The sequence below is a fragment of the Gymnoscopelus microlampas genome (genome assembly GCF_963454915.1).
Source record: "Gymnoscopelus microlampas genome assembly, chromosome: 3".
Lineage (NCBI taxonomy): Eukaryota > Metazoa > Chordata > Actinopteri > Myctophiformes > Myctophidae > Gymnoscopelus > Gymnoscopelus microlampas.
In genome coordinates, this window is record NC_139940.1 from 857,606 (window position 1) to 880,726 (window position 23,121).

The window sequence follows — 23,121 nt, forward strand, 5'->3', positions numbered from 1 at the left end:
CCTCTGTTTGGTTGTTTTTTGCTTTGCTGTTGTTGGTATTGCTTTAATTGAACTGTCTGTGTTTAGTTTTTAGTTTTTCTTTCCCCCACACTGTTTGTTGTGGTTTGTGTTGTGAAGCACTTTGTAAACTTGTTTTTTGAGTTTGGCATGTGTGGGCGGGACTGACCTCTGTCCAGCCTCTCCCTGCCATGCAGCCAATAGCAGGCCACCTCGCTGGGATTGGCCGAGACCATGAGTGGGAGGGTCGCGGTGTCGTCCTCCGTCACGGTCACATGACTGGGCTGGTTCAATCCGAACTCTGGAGGGTCTGACGGGTCAAACATACAACACAGAGAGACGTGTATGAATTATAACATCAAATATTGATTATATATCGACAGGAGTTATGGTTATTAGAGTTATGGTTATTAGAGTTATGGTTATTAGAGTTAGGGTTGTTAGAGTTAGGGTTATTAGAGTTAAGGTTATTAGAGTTAAGGTTATTAGAGTTATGGTTATTAGAGTTATGGTTATTAGAGTTAAGGTTATTAGAGTTATGGTTATTAGAGTTAGGGTTGTTAGAGTTAAGGTTATTAGTGTTAAGGTTATTATAGTTATGGTTATTAGAGTTATGGTTATTAGAGTTATGGTTATTAGAGTTAGGATTATTAGAGTTATGGTTATTAGAGTTATGGTTATTAGAGTTATGGTTATTAGAGTTAAGGTTATTAGAGTTATGGTTATTAGAGTTAGGGTTATTAGAGTTATGGTTATTAGAGTTATGGTTATTAGAGTTAAGGTTATTAGAGTTATGGTTATTAGAGTTAGGATTATTAGAGTTAGGATTATTAGAGTTATGGTTATTAGAGTTAGGGTTATTAGAGTTATGGTTATTAGAGTTATGGTTATTAGAGTTAGGATTATTAGAGTTATGGTTATTAGAGTTAGGATTATTAGAGTTATGGTTATTAGAGTTAAGGTTATTAGAGTTAGGGTTATTAGAGTTAGGGTTATTAGAGTTATGGTTTTTAGAGTTAAGGTTATTAGAGTTATGGTTATTAGAGTTATGGTTATTAGAGTTATGGTTATTAGAGTTAAGGTTATTAGAGTTATGGTTATTAGAGTTATGGTTATTAAAGTTATGGTTATTAGAGTTAGGGTTATTAGAGTTATGGTTATTAGAGTTATGGTTATTAGAGTTATGGTTATTAGAGTTATGGTTATTAGAGTTAGGGTTGCTCGCTTCACTCACCACCACGGTGTCCTACCAGTCTTTTGAGCAGCAGAGTCACTGCCCATCTTTCACCGCAGTCTGAAAACCCACCTCTTCAGGGAACACTACCCTGAGAACCAGTGGTTCAGACCATCAGACACACAGCGCTGTTCGGTTAGAGAGCAAGGCTGCTTTACATAACCGAGGGTCCAGAACGCGTTATACCGGAGGGCCAACTCCACGGTGGAGTATAGAGCCGGATGTCCCAGTCATGTGTAACCCGGATATGTGGCTCGAACTCTGCCATTGGGTATTCGTTCGAGACACGATTTCCGTCCATAGCGCGTCAGCAACCCGGGAGGCTCCCCGGGCCGCAAAAGCCGCTGGGTAAACGCGTGGCCGTCACGGAGCAGGGCGGAGCGCGCGGTTGTCGAGTGCACCAATGACCGATCGGAGACCCGGAAGGGAAGTTACCTGAAAGGGGTTGGGACGGCGGAACTTGTCAAGTCAAGAGGCTGCTGTAAGATTGAAGAGGGAGACTATATTCACTGTATATGGTCATGTCATAAGATCGAACGTTATTGGCTGGGTGTTGTGCAGCAGTTGAATGTGATTTTCGATATGGAGTTTGAACCTGACCCTATGTGTTTGATTCTGGGACTTCCTGATAAAAAGATTATTGACAAATTTCATAGACGCCTGTTTAATCTATTAACCTATGCTGCGAGGAAAACTATTCTGTTGTCTTGGATTAATGAGAAACCACCAACAAAGAAAGATTGGCACAAAATAATCATGCAGTGCATGCCATTGGAATTTTTGACCTGCCTCCTACGTTCCACAACAGATGCTTTTTATAAGATATGGGACCCATATCTACATTTTATTGGTCCTCAATTGTCTGACACTTTAACGATAGGGTTCCTTAACAGGAGTGATTCCGCTGACCTTGATGTATAATGTCTAAATCCTTGCTTGTTTATTTATTTTAATTTTTTTGTCTTTTATTTTCATCTTTTCTGCTGTGGATGTTTGTACTGTGATCTATATTTCTTGTACTGATTTTTATTTTATTTTTTGTTGTTCTTGGGGTAGTTACTCACCCATCTGTGTAATGTCAAGCACCAATCATGTATATATATATTGTGTTATCTTTTGGTCCAATGTAAGTATGTGTAATCTATATTTGTATCAGTGTCCTTGTCCTTTTATAACGTGTCTGAGCTGAGCTGTTTGTCTTGTCTAGTCTTGTTTTGTCTTTGTGTAAAAAAAGAAAAATCAATAAAAATACTATTGAAAAAAAAAAGTCAAGAGGCTGCACGCGTGGAAGAGAGAGAGAGCAGCAATCGAGTACACCAATGGCCCGATGGGACACCCTGAAGGGGAGGTACCTGCCGGGGTTGGGACGGCGGAAAACTCAGGCAAGAGCGCTGCGCGCGTCCGCTCGCTGCGCGCCCCAGTGGCCTTGTGGCTCGCAAGACTTCGCCTGGCGCTTGAGACTGCCAGTGAGCGGCATCGTCAGGGTAGCAACGTGTGCCACTAACGTCAAAGTGAAGATGTTAAACAAGGACAAGCGCTTGGCAATGACGGAAGTAACTATGACTCTCTTAAACTAGAGAAATGCCTCGTCATCTAATTAGTGACGCGCATGAACTGTCATGAAGTGCTGTCAGGGTTAGTTAGGGTTAGGGTTAGTTAGGGTTAGGGTTAGTTAGGGTTAGGGTTAGGTAGTGATGTTTAAAGGACCAGACCAGTGGTCATACATCATACATCAGACACACAGCGCTGCTGTCAGGTGAAAACCTTGTACGTCCAAAACCCTTCCTTTCTTTATTACTTAGTTTAAAATCATTTTAAAGTAGTGAAAAATAGCAGATCTACAAGCTCACAACGCATCGCATCGCGACGCGTTGTGAGCTTGTAGATCTGCTATTTTTTAGATCTGCCATTTTTTGGTAGATCTGCTATTTTTAGATCTGCCATTTTTTGGTAGATCTGCTATTTTTAGATCTGCCATTTTTTGGTAGATCTGCTATTTTTAGATCTGCTATTTTTTGGTAGATCTGCTATTTTTTCACAAAAGAAAAAGAAAAGGGTGAAACATGGAGATATGAGGTTTGCTCCATATAGAGACAATAGTTTATATTTGTATTAACCTCCTCCGTTTGACCTCAAATCACTTTATTTTTTCATATATTGCGTTTCTTTAGTTTTGTCCGTATTCAATAAAGCTTACAGAATGAAACTGAACATTTTTCTGTCAACGTGAGCTAAAACTCTCCGTGTCATTAATTTTAAAAGCCTCTTCTAGCTCCTCATACAGCATTTATTGTTTCCAAACGTCTGCATACAGTAATAGAGTAATTGTATAGATGAAATAAATGGAGCAGTAACTTTAAAAAGGTTGCATTACCCACAGCTAAAGTAGAAACTTTATAAACTTTATCGTCTCATAGACTCTTTTTACACACTGTGTAACAAAAAAACTACACTATAGACTAAACTGCACTGAAATGCACTCGATCTGTGATAAATAAGACTTTCTCTCTTTAACTGTACCGTTGACAACTCTCTTTTACCGTTTTTTTAATCACATCCAGTCAGTGGTGTAAAGTAACTAAGTACATTTACTCAAGTACTGTACTTACAGTAAGTACACATTTGAGGTACTTTTACTTTACAGGAGTACTTCCAATTTTCCCTACTCCACTACATCTCAGAGGGAAATATTGTACTTTTACTCCACTACAGTTATTTCAAAACTTTAGTTACTAGTTACTTTGTAGATCGTGATCATTATTATGAAACATACATTAACCACTTCAGCCCTATATATATTTCGGCCATTTGAAAATAGCAGATCTACAAGCTCTTGTAGATCTGCAATTATAACATAAGTAACTAGAAAATGTGCTCCTCGGAGCACATGTCTCCGCCAGCAGACACACATTGGTGAGGATTTTTGGTAAGGAATTTATTCCAAGATTGGAACTTTTTCTGCTAATATCTCCTGACTAAATGTTAGCTTGGCTGATGGCACTGATGTCACTTCGAAACATGCAACGCAATGTTTCGAAGTGATTCACCTATTTATAGGTATGTATTTCGTCAGGCGTCTCGCTAGCCAATCAAAGCACACCCTTTCAACATATTGTCACGTGTCACATGAAGCTTGACCAATGTTAGCTTGGTGGAACCAAAGGAAATCAAACGAAAACATACTCTCCACTATGCCTTCGGCCTGGCGGAGTCAATAAGTAGTTGTCATGTGGACATTTAGTCACCTAATGCTTTACAAATGAAATGAAGCTCTTATCATACTTACAGAGTACATTGAGCTGGTAGTATGTACTACTCCCCTCGGCCAGTAGGGGGGTGTACGCCTGGCAGATGACTCTCTGGTCGTGGTGAGCAGAGGTCAGCGGCAAGGTCACGGCGCTGCGCACCGACACACCACCAAACTCCGCCCTTCTGGCAGGAAGCTCCGCCCCCTTCAACCTGGCACATAAACAAACACCCCAGAGGGATGAAAGGGTTAATTTTAACTCATTGATTTAATCAATGAGTTACTATAATACATTAAAATCAATTAAAACTATAATAAAAATAGTGAGTTTGTAGATCTGCTACTTTCACTAGTGTGTCTGTTGGTTTTATGAATATTGAACCAATGAAAAGTATGAACAACCGCTTGTGACTAAATAAAAACTACATTGGATCTATTAGAACCATAAACAGTAAAAAATAATGGACAAAGTTACGCCCACAGACTCGAAATGAATGCTATTGGTTGGGACCAGAGCGGAGGTGGGGAATGAATGCTATTGGTTGTGTAGCTTGTCAATCAAATCATCACAAGGTAGCCACGCCCCTCTTACAGCATACCTTATGTTATCATCGTAGTTTAAAATAAACAGGACCATAATTACCAAAACACATATCATGATGATTGAAAGAAGACTTTAAACTAGCGACTGGAAGCATATAGTATTTATGACAATGTTTATTAACCCTTTAAGACCTGAGGCCGCGTCTATAAAAATTCAAAATCCTAAAAAGCGCGGCGCTATGAGCTTGTATATCTGCTATTTTTGAATAGCCAAAGAAATCTAATGCGTTCCAGGTCTTAATGGGTTAAGGTAATAAAATCAAGTGTAAAGTTTGTCAAAAACCCATCCGCTTGAATAGAGCCAAATTGCTTCTGACACCAGCAGGTGTGAAACAGTGAGACTACAGGCCATTCATATGAACTGTTACTTCCTATATAGCCTCAATTTACAGCTCAGAAGCTGGCCTCTTGGTTGGAACAAAAGCTTCTGTTTAACGTTTCCTGAAAAGAAAACCTTGTGGACACAAAAGGTTTCCTCCCCATGTGCAGCGTGTCAGATAATTATGTTGGATAAGAGTTAATGTATTGATCTGTGGGAGTGAGATATAAAGTGGGTCATTTCAACAGTAAGAACTACAGATGAACAGAAGATCAAACAATAACATTAACCAGATTAGAGCATATCACATGTAGATTAGATGAAAGGAGAGCTTCATCTATTTTCAACCTTATCTTCATATAAATGGTCCTCTCTAATGTTCATTATGATGTGCTATCATTTCTGTGTAGAGGAGTAGAGATGGGTTGTTCATGAGCGAGTCGTTCAAAAGAACTAGGTTCTTTGGTGTGAACGTGAACAAACCCGTTCACTTCCTGAAGCTGTCCTCCCCCCTCCCCCCTCCCCCCTCCCCCCTCACACAGGTCCCAAGAGTCCCTTAGACATGTAGTGGAGACAATATTTATATTTGAAATGTAGTGGAGTGAATGTTTGCAAAAAAATAAATTATAAAAAACCTTTTGGTGTGTGTGTGTGTGTGTGTGTGTGTGTGTGTGTGTGTGTGTGTGTGTGTGTGTGTGTGTGTGTGTGTGTGTGTGTGTGTGTGTGTGCGTCTGTCTGTCTGTGTGTGTGTGTGTGTGTGTGTGCGTCTGTGTGTGTGTGTGCGTCTGTGTGTGTGCGTGCGTGCGTGCGTGTGTCCAGACCTGAGAGCTCCCAGGCTCCAGGACAGCTCAGCCTTGGGGTTGCTGCTTCCACACACACACTCCATGCTGAGGTTCTGACCTCCTCGAAGCTCCTTCTGACGCACCACGATGTGAACACTGACCGCTGGGTCTACAGAACCATGGAGGAACACAGTTAACACGATGTGAGACCTTATATGGTTTAAATAGGACTCACACTGAACACTGAGACCTGATATGGTTTAAATAGGACTCACACTGAACACTGAGACCTTATATGGTTTAAATAGTACTCACACTGAACACTGAGACCTTATATGGTTTAAATAGTACTCACACTGAATACTGAGACCTTATATGGTTTAAATTAGGGTTGTCCGATATTGGCTTTTTTACCGATAACCGATATACCGATATTGTCCAACTCTTAATTACCGATACCGATATCAACCGATACCGATATATGCGGGGATTATTGTGATTAGGGTAAGCTCAAATTTCATATCACACACACCATATACAGTAAGAACTCCTGTAACTTATTTATAAAGCAAAAAAAAAAAATTTTTTCCCCAAAAACCGATACCGATATTTTCCCGATATCAATTTTTATGCTAATATCGGCCGATAATATCGGGAGGCCGATAATATCGGACATCCCTAGTTTAAATAGTACTCACACTGAACACTGAGACCTTATATGGTTTAAATAGTACTCACACTGAACACTGAGCTTGGTCTGCGCAGACAGGACCTTGCGCGCCTCATTCTTGGCGTCACAGCGGTACACGGCCATGTTGTCACTGGGTTGCAGCACCAGGACCAGTTCTCTGGACACGCCCTTATCGATGGACACCTGGCGCAGGGCGTCGGCCACCGGCCGCCCGTCCTGAACACAGAGAGAGAGACAATATTCAATATTAACATATTTTTTTACACAGAATCAAATGTATTATGGTCATAATTCACCAGGAGAAAATTGTTTATATAAATGTACATAAAAAACACAAAATGGCCGCCACTGCTATGCCCTATAACCCTAACCACTAAACATAATCACAACCACAATATTTTACTAAACTAACTTATTTCAACCATCAAACAACCATTTCTCTGATGAGGACCAGGGCAATGGTTCCTCACACATACACACACACGCGCGCGCACACGCACACACACACACACACACACACACACACACACACACACAGACCTTGAGCCAGCTGAGGGTCCCGGTGGGGTTTCCTCCGCTGGAGAAACACACCAGATGGACTGTGGCCCCTGAGCGAAGAGCGCCCCCTTCAGGAGGCCCGTCCAACCACACCTTCTGTGGAGGGTCTGCCAGAGAAGCATGGCAACGTCATGTAATACATACTAACAATAATAATACAAAAACACACTTTTCTACACTGTTCTACAGGGTTTAAAAACAAATGGCACAAAAATAACAAAGGCAGGGCAACAAGAAGACTCTTCTTGGGGTAAAAAGTTGATTAGAAACTAATTAAAATACATAAGAAAAAAAAGTCTAAGTAAAAGCTTTGTTAAAAAAGGTTTTGAGTCCATTTTTAAAAGTGTCAGCATATTGTGGGGCTCTCAGGTGGTCAGGGACGGGAGGGGAGGGGAGGGGAGGGCATTCCACAGGCGTGGGGCAGTGGAGCAGAAAGCCCCGTCGCCCATAGTGTGGGAGGTTGGTTCTGGGGGTCTGGAGAAGGTTGTTGTTAGACGAGCAAAGGGTTTGAGTGGAGGGTTTTGTGTGGAGACGTTCTTGAGGTGTGTGGGGTGATGCCAGTGGAGTGAACATAGGGTGGGTGTGATGTGATGAAGGTGATGGTGATGGGGTGATCATAGGGTGGGTGTGATGAGGTCATATTTTCTCACTCTCATCAGGATTCTAGCAGCTGTTTTGAATGTATTGAAGCCTCTGCAGGCCCTTGCTAGGGATCCCAATGAGTAGTGCGTTGCAGTAATCCAGCTTGGACGACACAAAGGCAAGGACCAGTTTCTAAGCATCTTGCAGGGTGAGTGTGGGGCGGAGTTTGGCAATGTTCCTGAGGTGGAAAAATTAGGTTTTACAGAGGGGTTTTATGTGGTCATACTCAGAGTAGACACTAAGGGGCGTGGTCATACTCACAGTAGACGCTAAGGGGCGTGGTCATACTCACAGTAGACACTAAGGGGCGTGGTCTGACTCACAGTAGACGCTAAGGGGCGTGGTCATACTCACAGTAGACGCTAAGGGGCGTGGTCATACTCACAGTATACGCTAAGGGGCGTGGTCATACTCACAGTAGACGCTAAGGGGCGTGGTCATACTCACAGTAGACGCTAAGGGGCGTGGTCATACTCACAGTAGACACTAAGGGGCGTGGTCATACTCACAGTAGACGCTAAGGGGCGTGGTCTGGCTCTTGGAGAAGCGGGTGCCCTTGTTGAAAGCCTCACAGGTGAGCGGCAGACCGTTCTCCTCCCTCGACACCCGATGGGTGAGGTTAGAGATGCTGGTCATCCCCCCATGGGCACCCTGTAGGAGAGAGAGAGAGAGAGAGAGAGAGAGAGAGAGATCTATTTACACTTAGTTGCACCGATGTGCTACACTCAAAATAGCCAAAACCAAGGATTTTTTTTTTGTGCCATGTTTTTAATCTGCTGTAGTTTTTGAACCTGAACGTGGAATCAAACTTTACAACTCCTCCCCCTTTAAAAAAAACAATCCACAGAAACATCTCCACGCTGTGATGTCAGGGTAAACATGGTGACAAATGAACAAATCCACCCTCATCTTCCATGTTTACATGAGGTAATAACTGTCTGAGTGGAAGCTGCAGTTATTGGCTGATTACAGTACTATTATATTATTACAGTTTGTGTTCATACCTGTATTCTACAAGAAAAATTTTTTTTGGTTTTATGTTGTTGATATTTCGTTTTTTTGCCTTTGCTATTTTTAGGCCATTGTTTTTAAACCCTGTAGCACTTTGTATTTGTAATGTGCGGTACAAATACAATGTATTATCATTAACTCTTTGCCTGCCGTCGAGACACAGTGGTTTGAACGTGCTCTAGCAAAGAGACAGTGGTTTCAACGTGCTCTAGCAAAGAGACACAGTGGTTTGAACGTGCTCTAGCAAAGAGACAGTGGTTTCAACGTGCTCTAGCAAAGAGACACAGTGGTTTCAATGCATATTAAACTCATTGACTGCCAGACTTATTTCTGGCTGTGTTTGCCCACTGCCAGCGATTTTAGTTTTTTTTTTACCTTTTCAACTGGTCACAGAAAATGTATATCTATTATGAACGCTCGTCCGGCCGTTTGTAAACACACGGTATCAGTGTGCGCCGCCCAGAAAAAAAACACTCCATCTGCGACGGGCCCTTGCCCTGTAACAGCATGTTGAAAATAGCATGTCTCTTGTAACAGCATGTTGAAAATAGCATGTCTCTTGTAACAGCATGTTGAAAATAGCATGTCTCTTGTAACAGCATGTGGAAAATTGCATGTCTCTTGTAACAGCATGTGGAAAATAGCATGTCTCTTGTAACAGCATGTTGAAAATAGCATGTCTCTTGTAACAGCATGTGGAAAATTGCATGTCTCTTGTAACATGCAGGGCAAAAAAAGGTGGGGGGGGGAGGGCTTGGAACACCTTGGGAGTTTGAAGTAGCCAATCTGGCCGAGTAAAGAGAAGTCTGGGATTCACTGCTGGAACCGTCTAAAGACCATATATGGTTTAGAAGATGTTCTGGTGTACTGATTGAATCTCTTGTCACACTGTTTACAGAGGAGACAATTGTGTATCTTTAGCCTTTCTAACCGATTTAAACTATTTTTCTCCTGTGTGGAAACGATAGTGTGATTTCAGATTTCCTAACTGGTTGAAACAGTTTTTTCTCCGGTGTGAACCTTCTGGTGTCTCTTCATATTACTTAAGTAATTAAAGCTCTTGTCACACTGTTGACAGTGGAACATATTCTCTCCAGTGTGGAGACGCTGGTGTTTCTTTAGGCTTCTTGACTGACTGAAACCTTTGTTACACTGGATACAGTGGAAAGGTTTTTCTCCGGTGTGGTGGACAACCAATTGAAAGTCTTGTTTTTCTCCAGTGTGAACCTTCTGGTGTCTCTTCATGTTACTTAAAAAATTAAAACTATTTCCACACTGTTTACAGTGGAAATACTTTTCTCCAGTGTGGATACGCTGGTGTGACTTCAGATAATCTAACCGATTGAACCTCTTGTCACATTGATTACAATGGAAAGGTTTTTCCCCGGTGTGGACAGTCTGGTGTGTCTTCAGAGTTCTTAACTCGCTGAATCTCTTGTCACACTGTGTGCAGTGGTAGGGTTTTTCTCCAGTGTGAACACGCTGGTGTCTCTTCATATTCCCTGAGTCTTTAAAACTCTTCAAACACTGTTTACAGTGGAAAGCCTTCTTCTCTGCAGTGTGATCACGTCGCTGGTGTTTCTTCAGACTTCCTGACACACTGAAACTCTTGTCACACTGTTTACAGTGGAAATTCTTCTCTCCGGTGTGGACACGCCACTGATGTCTCTTCATATTACGGAGGTCATTGAAACTCTTGCCACACTGTTCACAGTGGAAAAGTTTTTCCCCAATGTGGCTCTGTTGGTGTTTCTTCAGGTTATGCTCTAGATTGAATCTCTTGTAACACTGATTACATTGGAAAGGTTTTTCTCCTGTGTGGTGGACAACCGATTGAACGTCTAGTTTTCCTCCAGTGTGAACCTGCTGGTGTCTCTTCATATTACACAAGTCATTAAAGCTCTTGTCAAAAGAAAACTCCTGTTTTTTACCGGTGTGGAGACGCTGGTTCATCTCCCCAGTGTCGATCTGTTGGTGTTTCTTCTGAGAATCCAACCCACTGAAAGACTTATCAGACAGTTTACATGAGAGGTTTTCTTCCCTGTGTAAGTCATCGGATGAGTCCATGGCTGAGTTAAGGTCTTGGTAAGATGATTCTTCAGTGTGGTGGACAACTGATTGAAGGTCCTGTTTTTCTCTAGAGTGGATACGCTGGTGTTGCTTCAGACTTCCTGACACACTGAAACTCTTTTTACACTGTTCACAGTGGTAGGGTTTTCCCCCCGCGTGAACACGACGGTGCTTCCTCAGAATATTTAACTCACTAAAACTCTTGTCGCACTGGTTACTATGGAGAGGGTTTTCCCCGGTGTGGATACGCTGGTGGTTCTTGACACTTCCTGACTGACTGAAACCCTTGTAGCGCTGTTTACAGTGGTAGGGTTTTTCCATGAAAGACATATTATCAGACAGTTTACATGAGAGGTTTTCTTCCCTGTGTAAGTCATCGGATGTGTCTTTAGTTCCCATGGCTGAGTTAAGGTCTTGGTATGTTGATCCTTCTGAGTCTCCTTGTTTCGGCTGCATTGTCGGCTGCGTTTGACAGTCAAGGACATTGCCGCTCCTCTTCATGTGTTCTTGGAGAAAGTCCGGAGACGTGAAGGCGTACGAACACTCAGAATGCGAGACCTGCGTCTTGGAAGATTGGTTCGTAGTCAAAGCTGCTGCTGATGTACATGTACATGGACTGTAAATTGGAGGGAGTTGGTAGGTCTCTTCCGGGCTGGAATGTTTGTCCATATGTATTATTATCTTAGTTCCTTTCTCCCCCTCGATCTCTCTCTCACTAATTATATGTCCCTCTATAAATACCTGTCTCTTTTTCTCTCTCTCATCGGTCTTTAAAGCCGGATTTATCCCTTGGTCATACCCAGACTAAATGTGATGTTAAAAGACAGCTTCACATCTTATTCAGGCTGAGCAGAGCTTTGGTCTGATGTCAGACACATCATAAACCGTTGACATCATTCATAACAGCACCGATTTGCACAGAAACCGGCCGCAAGTCATGCATCAGTGTTGAGACTGTGGCGTTTTGATCTGCACGCATTTATTTCTCTGTTAAAATGACAATGGTTGTACAGAGTGTACCTGGACTTAATTCTAACCATAACTTAGTTGAGTTGTATCTGTTTTGTCCGTACATGGTATGTCACTTTGTCCCCCGGCCCCAGCCAAAAAAGTCTGTCCCCCTTTCGTCATAGAAGGGACATAGAAGGGACACACGTCATGCAAAGCCTGGCCATTCAGATTTCAACTACTAGGGGTCTGGCAGTACCAGGCCTCCTGACTCTAGTTTAAAAATCTGAATGGCCGGGCTTCGCATGACGTGTGTCCCTTCTATGTCCCTTCTATGACGAAAGGGGGACAGACTTTTTTGGCTGGGGCCGGGGGACAAAGTGACATAGCATGTATGGAGAAAACAGATACAAAGCCTCATGTAAGCCCGACCCCTTGGGTCTGGCAATAATAACTAGGCCGGGCACCGGCTTGCTCAGGAATAAAGTTGGGAATGCATGCCCCACCCGGTTATGCAATACCCGTTGTAACTGTTGTCAGAGAGTCTGTTGGACCAGTCTGTCTGTCTGTCTGTGTCCCTTTTATGCCCATATATGGAGATCTCTGTATCTGTCTGTCTGTCTGTCTGTCTACTTATGCCCATATGGAGATCCCTGATGTCATCAGTCAGTGCATGCCCATATATGGGCATATCATTTGGATCATGAATGTGAACAACCGGATGTCTATTGTATGCCTGTATATAATAATATTAACTAGAAAGTACTGTTCCTGAAGAAACAGTGTGGGATCGCTAAGAATGTTGAGCTGGTATTGAGTATTGATTGTGTTAGTAGTGTTATAGTAGGGTCATAATACAATGACATCAGTATTATGACGTCACTAGAATGGCATTACCATTCACTAGAATGGCATTATGCATTATGACGTCACTAAATGGCACTTCTCCATTGAAATTACCCAAAAAACGGGGAGAATATTTATAATGGGAGTTTATTCCACGCCGTCGGCCCGTAGATGCAGAATGCTGCTTCACCGTGTTTTTGTATATGCCATTGTAGGAACTTCAAGCAGGTCAGCACTAGAAGCCCTGTGGGGGGGGTTTGTAACATTTCTAGGCAGACAGTCATAGAGGGAGGAAGGTGCCAGACCATTGAGAGCTTTCTAAAGAAGTAAAATAATTTAAAATCAATCCTAAAAACAACCGGGAGCCAATGTAGTGAAGCTAGAACTGGAGTAATATATTCTCTCATCTTAGTTTTAGTTACAACTCTGGCTGCCACAATTTGAACAAGTTGTAATCTGTTTTCTGTTTTCTTTAGCGGGCCAGAGAAACTGCATTGCAGTAATCAAGCCGAGAGAAAACAAAAGCGTGGATCAACGTTTTTGCATCGTCCAACGCCAGATAAGCTCTAATTTCTAAGAAGGCAATATTGGTAACATGATTAATGTGTGTATTAAAATTCAATAATAACCCCCAGGTTCTTTACTGTAGTGTTACTTTCTACAGTCAGGTCACCGAGTTTACTTATTATTGATTCTCTCTGCTCACTAGAACAAATTATGAGAACGTCTGTCTTATCCTCATTTAGCTTGATGCTGGACAGACAGGTCAACAACGGGTCTAGAGCACAGGGGTCGCCTGGAGCTACAGAGAGATATAGCTGGGTATCATCAGCATAGAAATGGAAATTCACTTCGTGATCGGTAATATGTTCTCCCAGCGGCAGTATATACAGGGAAAACAATAAAGCTATATTGACATAATAGCTTCTGCCTGTTAGGTTAAGGTAGGAGTAAAACCAAGGCCGTGCCTGACAACTTATCCAGTACTCCAGACGTTGTATTAAAATTGTATGCTCAATTTTATCAAATACAGCCGTTAGATCAAGGAGTAGGGGAACGGATACATTTCTGTCGTCAGCGGACACCCTATGATCATTAATTACTTTTACAAGTGCTGTTTCTGTGCTGTGACCTTTCCTGAAGCCAGATTGGAATTTGTTATGAACCTTATTGTTCTGTAGAAACACATCCAATTGATGAAAGATATGTTTTTCATAAGACCTTGCCCAGAAAAGGCAAATTAGAAATAGGTCTATAATTACCCAGCACAGAGGGATCAGGGTTGTGTTTCTTGAGGAAGGGCCTGACTACAGCCGTTTTCAGTGAGTCTGGAAAGACGCCTGATTGTATAGAGCTGTTATTTTTTTTTGGGATATCTCCAATCATACTGTCTAAAACCTCTTTGAGAAAGCGGATGGGGATTGCATCCAGTGAACAGGAGGATGATGCCATCTGCGATATGGTTTTGCGGAGTTCCTCTTCATCAATTGCACAGAATGATATTAGGCTTCCCCTGGAGTGATCTACACTTTTACACCTGACACCATTAGCCGCATTTTCAGTTTGAGAGTTTGTGCTAGCAGCATCATTCATAATACCAGATTGAATGTAAAACAAGCTATCAAATAAAGATGCAAACGCATTACACTTGGCTTGTAGGACTGGGGTGGGGGGTTAAAAGACGTTCAATGGTAGAGAATAAGACTGGCATTTTTCTTGATCTCATTATATATATATATATATATATACCTGCCTTGCCAAACGTAAGGATTTGTTATAGGCAGCTGTTGACTTCTTAAAAATCTCTAGGTGGATAGTGAGTTTGTTTTTTGCACACACACGTGCACGCACAGACGATCGGTCCAAAGGTTTGCGAGATTAGCTCCGGACAGACACAGACTCTTGTAACACTTGTTTACAGTGGACAGAGTCGTTGTTTATCTTCAGCCTTTCTGACTGACTGAGACTCTTGATTTCCTCCAGTGAGGACAAGCTGGTGTCTGTGTAGACTTCCTGACTGAGACTCTTGTTGTCCTCCAGTGTGGACAAACTGGTGTCTGTGTAGACTTCCTGACTGAGTGAAACTCTTCTCACACTGTTTACAGTGGAAAGACTTTTCTCCAGTGTGCACCAGACCATGCTTCTTCAGACCGTCTAACCGACAGAAGCTTTTGTCGCACTGCTTGCAGTGGAAGGACTTCTCTCCGGTGTGGAGATGCAGGTGAGCTTTCAGAGTACCTAACTGACTGAAACTCTTGGTGCACTGTTTACAATGGAAAGGCTTTTCTCCTGTGTGGATGCGACGGTGTGATTTCAGACTTCCTAGCTGGTTGAAACTTTTGTCGCACCGTTGACAACGGAAAGGTTTTTCCCCCGTGTGGACACGCTGGTGTATCTTCAGGTTACCTGACTGGCTGAATCTCTTGTCACACTGTTTACAGTGGAAAGGTTTTATTCCACTATAGACACGCTGGTGTGACTTTAGGCGACGCAACTCAGTGAAGCTCTTGTCGCACTGCGTACAATGAAAAGATTTCTCTCCGGTGTGGACATGCTGGTGTCTCTTCAGATTACCCAACTGACTGAAACCTTTCTCACACTGTTGACAGTGGAAAGGCTTTTCTTGGGCGTGGACACCAGGTGTATTCAGAGATTTTAAGTCATACACACTCTTGTCAGACAGTTTACCATCTCCAGTCTGGACATGCTCACATACATTCAGCACTTCTAACCGATCAACTCTCTCGTCACACTGCTTACGGGGGAAAGGTTTCCCCCCGGTGGTGTGGTCACGCTGGTGCCTCCTCAGACTCCCTAAGCGACAGAAACTCTTGTCACACTGTTTGCAGTGGAAAGGCTTCTCATCGGTGTGGACCCGTTGGTGTGCGTTCAGTTTACCCAACTCACTGAAGCTCTTTTCACACTGTTTGCAGTGGAAGGTTTTTTCTCCAATGTGGACACGCTGGTGTCTCTGTAGACTATCTATCCGACAGAAACTCATGCTACACAGTTGACAGCAGAAGGGTTTTTCTCCAGTGTGGATCTGCTGGTGTTTCTTCAGGTTATCCATCCGATTGAAGTTCTTGTCACATTGTTTACAGTTGAAGGTTTTCTCTGGAGTGTGGATACACTGGTGTTTATTCATAGCCCCCAAATGACGGAATCTCTTGTTACACTGTTTACAGTGGAAGGACTTTTCTCTAGTGTGAACACGCTGATGTTTCTCCAGAGTACATAGCTGTTTACATGTGGGGTTTCCTTTCCTGTGTAAGTCATCGGGTGTGCTTTTAGTTCTCCTGGCGTTAACGTCTTGGTAAGATAATTCTTCCGTTTCTTCTCGTCTTGGTAAGATTCGTCTGTATCTTGGCTGTTGGCGGTAGGAGACATTATCGCTCCTCTTCATGTTCTTAAGAAGGAAGACCCGAGACGTGAAGGCATATGCCTGCGTCTTGGAAGACTGGTTCATAGTTGAAGATGCTGCTATAAATGGACTATACATTGGACAGAGTTTGTAGGTCTCTTGTGGGGTGGAAGATCGGTCCATATAGTATATTATCTGTCACTCTCCTATTCCCCCTCAATATCTCTTTTTATATATCTATACGTATCCAGTATCCTCTATCTGCAAAGCCTATTTCTCTTGGTCGTTCTCAGACTAAATGTGATGTTTAAAGACACATCTTATTCAAGCTGAGCAGAGCTCATGTTTGATGTCACACAAACTGTTGACATCATTCACTTGCAACACCGATTTGCACAGAAACCGTTGAAAGGCACGCATCAGTGGATTGAAGGTCCGTTGTCCTGCCCCAGAGTGTCTACATATTTGGCACATCTCTTTCCCCTCCTGTTCTTTTGCCATGGGTTGGCTCCCACAGTGTCAGTTTGCTCACAATCAGTTCTGGGTGCCAGACACAGTGCCCTGCCATCCTTCTCTCTCCGACCTTGTCCGTGAAACGTGGGTGGGCCTTCATAGAGGTCCACATTTCTGATGTGTTCCGCCCATGCAGTGCAGTCATGCTGTGCAAACAGCCGCCTCTTGAGATCTTATCCCATCACAGATTTCCACACTTTCCTCGTCCCATACAAGACATTCCAGGGAAATGCCCTCTGGATTTTCAGATCCTGTTCTTTGAAGAAAGTCCAAATGTTTTGCATGTTCTCCCGTGTCTCTCAGGGTAGTTAATACCCTCACAAAAACATGTAGTAATCCTGGTCACTAAACTCCTCCCCCATGACAGCCGGGGCGCCTGATGGAGGGGAAGGGAACTGGTTGGAATAACGTGTTCCTTCCACGCGCTACGTCCAACCAGGGAAACTCCCTCCTGTCAGGTGACAAGAAGGTCAGTTGGCTCTCATGCATTGAAGGAGGCATGAGCTCGGCCCTGGCCTCCCTAGGCTGGTGAGGGGAGTGTAGTGCCCAGGATCACTTAGAAAATTGGCACTGGGTGAAAAATAAGGGTTACAAAATCGTGGGATAAAAAATTATATATAAAAAAAAAGAAAAAAAAGAAAGTCCAAATGTGATCCAAATTTAATTGCTGTAATTGCCCCGCCGACATAAATGTGAGTGGGCCTATTTCTTACAAGAAATGCCATATATCATGAACGCAACATCTAGTCATCCTCAAATAGGAATCGACCAACCCTAACCTCTATATGGTATACGGTGCACCTCCAAAAGTTCTTTCACTTCTTTTCACTTCTGCCCACAGTTTCCACGTCTGTCATGCAAACTCTACATGTCCTGACGGCTTCACCCCTGACCGACACAGCCCTAGATCGGCAACTGAGCCTGAAGGAGACTAGATACGTTTTTAGTTCTATAATGTTACCCGTCCCACTGTGACAAGGATGGTGTTACATCATGTTTTGTTACCTCCTCCATGGTGACCATGGTGGTGTTATGCAGTGTTTTGTTACCTCCTACACAGTGACCAGGGTGGTGTTATGCAGTGTTTTGTTACCTCCTACACAGTGACCAGAGTGGTGTTATGCAGTGTTTTGTTACCTCCTCCATGGTGACCAGGGTGGTGTTGAGCTCCCTGAAGCCAAGCCACCAGCGGATGTGGACGGGGGGGTTACTGGAGCTGGTGTGACAGCACAGGGTCACCTCCTTCCCCTCAATGGCCTTGAACTTTCCCAGGACTTTCACCTCTGATGGCTCGACTGGTGCACGCACACACGCACGCACACGCACACACACACACACACACACACACACACACACACACACACACACACACACACACACACACACACACACACACACACACACACACACACACACACATTTTTTGTTTTTTTAATTGCTTTGACTAACATTTACAGTATATGCCTAACATTAAGACTTATACCTTACCTTATCCTTATAGTCAGGGGATATTAAAAAAGTCTTGGAATAAATTCCTTACCAAAAAAAATCTTCACCAATGTGTTTGCAAAGGTGTCTAGTAACACATCACAACTTTATTGAAATTCAGTATCCCTAGGAGAATTTTTGACAGCTCCTTAAAGTTGGAGTATCCACCATAACCTTGGTTAAAAAAAATCCCCCCAAAAAAATTCAAATTTAATTCTGTTTTAAGTAGCATGTGAGGGGTCAAACTAGGGTGTTTTTATGATTCTGAATCCATTGCAATCATTTGTTTTGCACCAAAACCACTCCTTGGGCTAAAAACGGCCCAATCTCAATGGGCTTTTTACACAAAAAGTATACATGGCTATGGCCGTTTTTAGCCCAAGGAGTGGTTTTGGTGCAAAACAAATGATTGCAATGGATTCAGAATCATAAAAACACCCTAGTTTGACCCCTCACATGCTAATTAAAACAGAATTAAATTTGGATTTATTTTTGGATTTTTTTTAACCAAGGTTATGGTGGGTACTCCAACTTTAAGGAGCTGTCAAAAATTCTCCTAGGGATACTGAATTTCAATAAAGTTGTGATAATAATAATAATAATAATAATACATTTTATTTGTAACGCACTTTATATTTGAAACAAATCTCAAAGTGCTACAGGTTAAAAACAAAAAAGAAAGAATAAAACAACAATAAAATAAAACAGTGTAATGAATAAACTTAAAATCAAGTCAGCAAAACACAGTAGAAGTTTAAAAAGATAAAACAACTACATCTCTATCTAGGCAAATGTTAAAAAGGAAGGTTTTTAGGCCCCTTTTAAAAATGTCAATGGACTGTGGTGCTCTCAGATGGTCTGGGAGGGCATTCCACAGTCTAGGTGCTGCTGAGCAGAAGGCCCGATCCCCCATGGTGCGGAGATTTGTTGTGCAGGGCTCGAGTGCGTTTGAATTTCTAGATTCAGTGATGTGTTACTAGACACCTTTGCAAACACATTGGTGAAGTTTTTTTTTGGTAAGGAATTTATTCCAAGATTGGAAAATATTCTGCTAATATCCCCTGACTATTAACATAACTTAACAGTTATATGTAAACTTAACCCTTAACTTTTAACAAAGGCCTTAAAAACAAGGCTCCAGACACAGAGTACTTGTAATGAGTACCAGAGAACTTGCAATGGGCCTGGTCTACAAGATACACTACACCACAAAGACACCCATGTACCTGTCTAACTACTTCAACCTGGTCTACAAGATACACTACACCACAAAGACACCCATGTACCTGTCTAACTACTTCAACCTGGTCTACAAGATACACTACACCACAAAGACACCCATGTACCTGTCTAACTACTTCAACCTGGTCTACAAGATACACTACACCACAAAGACACCCATGTATCTGTCTAACTACTTCAACCTGGTCTACAAGATACACTACACCACAAAGACACCCATGTACCTGTCTAACTACTTCAACCTGGTCTACAAGATACACTACACCACAAAGACACCCATGTACCTGTCTAACTACTTCAACCTGGTCTACAAGATACACTACACCACAAAGACACCCATGTACCTGTCTAACTACTTCAACCTGGTCTACAAGATACACTACACCACAAAGACACCCATGTATCCGTCAAACTACTTCAAAAATGTCAATGACGTCCACAACATAACACCAGAGGGAGCTCCACAGATCACGTTCAACCCAGATTTGGCTATCACATGCATGGGATTAAACTTGTTCCACTGCTTTGCCACTAAAATGTGGAACCACCCTACCAACAGTTATAAAAACATAACATAACTTCAAAACCGCTCTAAAAGAGCACTTACAGGTGGCTCCTGTAAATAGTCAATGTGTATGGAGTTATGTTATCGTTCGTTGGTAATGCATCGTATTAATAGATACATGTAACATTTTGAATACAGGCCTTGTGCCTTGTAACGCAGTATTACTACTTTGTGGTAGCTTTAGTAAAAACAATCTGAGTCATTCTTCCATCACTGGCCTACAACAAAGTATAATTCAGGTTTTAAGTATTGTTGCTGTCGGGCAGACACCTTGTATCTCCATAATCATTACATTTAGTATGTCCTATACTTTATCATGCTACAGTGTCACACAAAAGTAGCAACAATGGCCGATCTATAAGCTCACAACACGTCACACCGTCACAACATGTCAAAACGCCTCACTCCCTAAAAAATGCACTTGGCTGAGCTCATTTAAAACAGCCTGAACATTCACCTTTCAGGAGGCCAAACAGGGAGGTAGTACCATCTCTCTCTCTCTCTCTCTCTGTGAGGACTTTGAACTGTTTGGTGCTACTTTATCTGTTTATGAATTGAATACAAGGACCTCAATGGAAACAAGACCACAAGGACGGACCTTTTTAGACAAAGTGTTTTAACTGTACTTGTGCTGTTTTACATTTTTGCCTAATAAAATATTCAATCAATCAATCAATCAAACAAACCGCGACGGCTATTTTTGCTACTTTTGAATTTGGATCCTGAAAATTAACAGTTTAGCATACAATAGCTGCAGGCTAACCACCGCGGCTCCACAAAGCCCCTGTGTGTGTGTGTGTGTGTGTGTGTGTGTGTGTGTGTGTGTGTGTGTGGGGGGGGGGGGGGGGGGACAGCGGAGGATTCTACGCAGGCGGCCGCAGGGCTGATAGTACCCACACTCTGTACTATGTATGTATATACATAGTATGTATGTACTATGTATGTATATACATAGTACCCCCTCACCCCCCTAGCTTCTGTATGTATATACCCCCCACACTCTGTACTGTGTATGTATATACATAGTACCCCCTCACCATAGCTTCTGTATGTATATACCCCCCACACTCTGTACTATGTATGTATATACATAGTACCCCCTCACCATAGCTTCTGTATGTATATACCCCCCACACTCTGTACTATGTATGTATATACATAGTACCCCCTCACCATAGCTTCTGTATGTATATACCCCCCACACTCTGTACTATGTATGTATATATGCTCCATAGCACAGTACAGTGGGAGTACAGTAGGCCTATGTTATAGCATGTTGACTCCATAGCACAGTACAGTGGGAGTACAGTAGGCCTATGTTATAGCATGTTGACTCCATAGCACACGTGCATAGGATGTTCTGGTACGATGATCACTTTGCCTTCTGTAGGCCTACAGTATGAATACAGGTTTGTGCTACCATATGTCACTCTGTCAATCATGATTAATAGTCAAAGGTGTGGTCTCTTCCTGGCCGAATACAGTCCGCCTGCTTTGTTTTGATTGATTGATTGATTGAAATTTTTATTAGGCATGTAGGAATGTAAAACAACACAGTTATATTTATAATACTTTTGTCTAAAAGGACCGTCCAAAAAAGTCCTTGTGGACTTGTTTCCGTCGGGGTCCTTGAATTAATTTCATAGACATATATAGAAGCAACCAAACAGTTCAAAAATCAACATAAAAATACAGAGAAAAAATACCACTATGTACAAAAAAAAGCATGAAAAATAATTAAAAAAAAATATATATATGCAAAAAAAAGGGGAGGGGGGGGTCGTCTGTCTACCGGGAAACTGGTACTAGCTCCTCTTATGGCCTCCAGAAAGATTAGTTTTTAGGGCTGTTTTAAATGAGACCAGCGAACTGCATTTTTTGTAGCCTGGGACCAGACGAATCTCTGGCGTTCGATGTGTTAAGCAAGACACTGAACCCCTAATTGCTCTATATAAAGCGCTATATAAATGCACCATTTACCATTTATTTTACCATTGCTCCAATACACGATAAACACTGTCTGCAGTTAGAATAGTAGTAATGTATGGAGCACTACAGCAGTGTCACAGAACGGCCATAACTCTGTGACTATAGTTATGGCAGCATAATACAGGACTGGATGTGAAGGCCGCGTAGAAGCCTGAGTATCGAGTTGAGAAAAGTATGAAAGTATTGGCATCAAAATGTACTTACAGTAATACTCATTATGCAGAATGTCCTATTTAACAATTTATTTCAAAAGTTCATCCGCGCAATATCTCTCCCGGAGCGGGGACCGCCTCTTACAATATATGTAACACTTATTCTAACACAAATATCACTTTCTGCACCACTAAATAAAAACTGAGGATAAGAGAGTGCCTTAGAGTGGGGGGGGGGGGGGGCGGTTCTACAGAAATGAATTCAGTATTTGTTTAAGTGTCACTGAAACAAACCCAGTGAAGGAGTGGAATGTATAAAATATGATAAATTATGACCTGTTGGCGGCTATTATCACCGTACAGTCCCAAACCAGAGTGGAGCCTTTAGTGCCTGGAGGGGGCCGGATGGGGAGGGGCCGGGTGGGGGGGGGGGGGGGGGTGATTCAGCTGAATTAGCGGAGCTATAAAAGTGCTTCAGACTGTGATATATACGGTGGAGCTGCAGCCTTTAATCACCATTAGTTTCATTAATGATATTAGCATTAGGATTTGTGCTGCCACAGCAGTAACTGTTGGTATTGGAGTTGAGACAAGAATTATAACTCCTGTTGTACTCTGTGTGTCTATATATAGATAGGTAATATACTGTATATATATATATATATATATATATATATATATATATATATATATATATATATATATATATATATATATATATACATATATACAGTATATTACCTATCTATATCTATATCTACCTAAATATATTACCTATATATATCTGTGTGTCTATATTCTACATAATAAGTGTGTCTATATTATATTCTAAATAATCCATGAATCTCTGAGTCACTTCAGGG

The 23,121-nt window shown here is 42.1% G+C and overlaps 1 protein-coding gene across 1 annotated transcript in view; it reads right to left on the reverse strand.

Moving 5' to 3' along the window:
- nphs1 (NPHS1 adhesion molecule, nephrin) overlaps nucleotides 1-23,121 on the reverse strand; it is a gene marked incomplete at both ends in the record, with an annotated part of 149,367 nt that overhangs the window by 39,681 nt on the left and 86,565 nt on the right. The window contains 7 exons of the mRNA XM_084048619.1: nucleotides 167-307; nucleotides 4,518-4,690; nucleotides 6,222-6,351; nucleotides 6,921-7,089; nucleotides 7,414-7,538; nucleotides 8,583-8,724; nucleotides 17,960-18,117. Coding sequence (XP_083904745.1) covers nucleotides 167-307; nucleotides 4,518-4,690; nucleotides 6,222-6,351; nucleotides 6,921-7,089; nucleotides 7,414-7,538; nucleotides 8,583-8,724; nucleotides 17,960-18,117 — 1,038 coding nt within the window. The remainder of the gene's footprint in view (nucleotides 1-166; nucleotides 308-4,517; nucleotides 4,691-6,221; nucleotides 6,352-6,920; nucleotides 7,090-7,413; nucleotides 7,539-8,582; nucleotides 8,725-17,959; nucleotides 18,118-23,121) is intronic.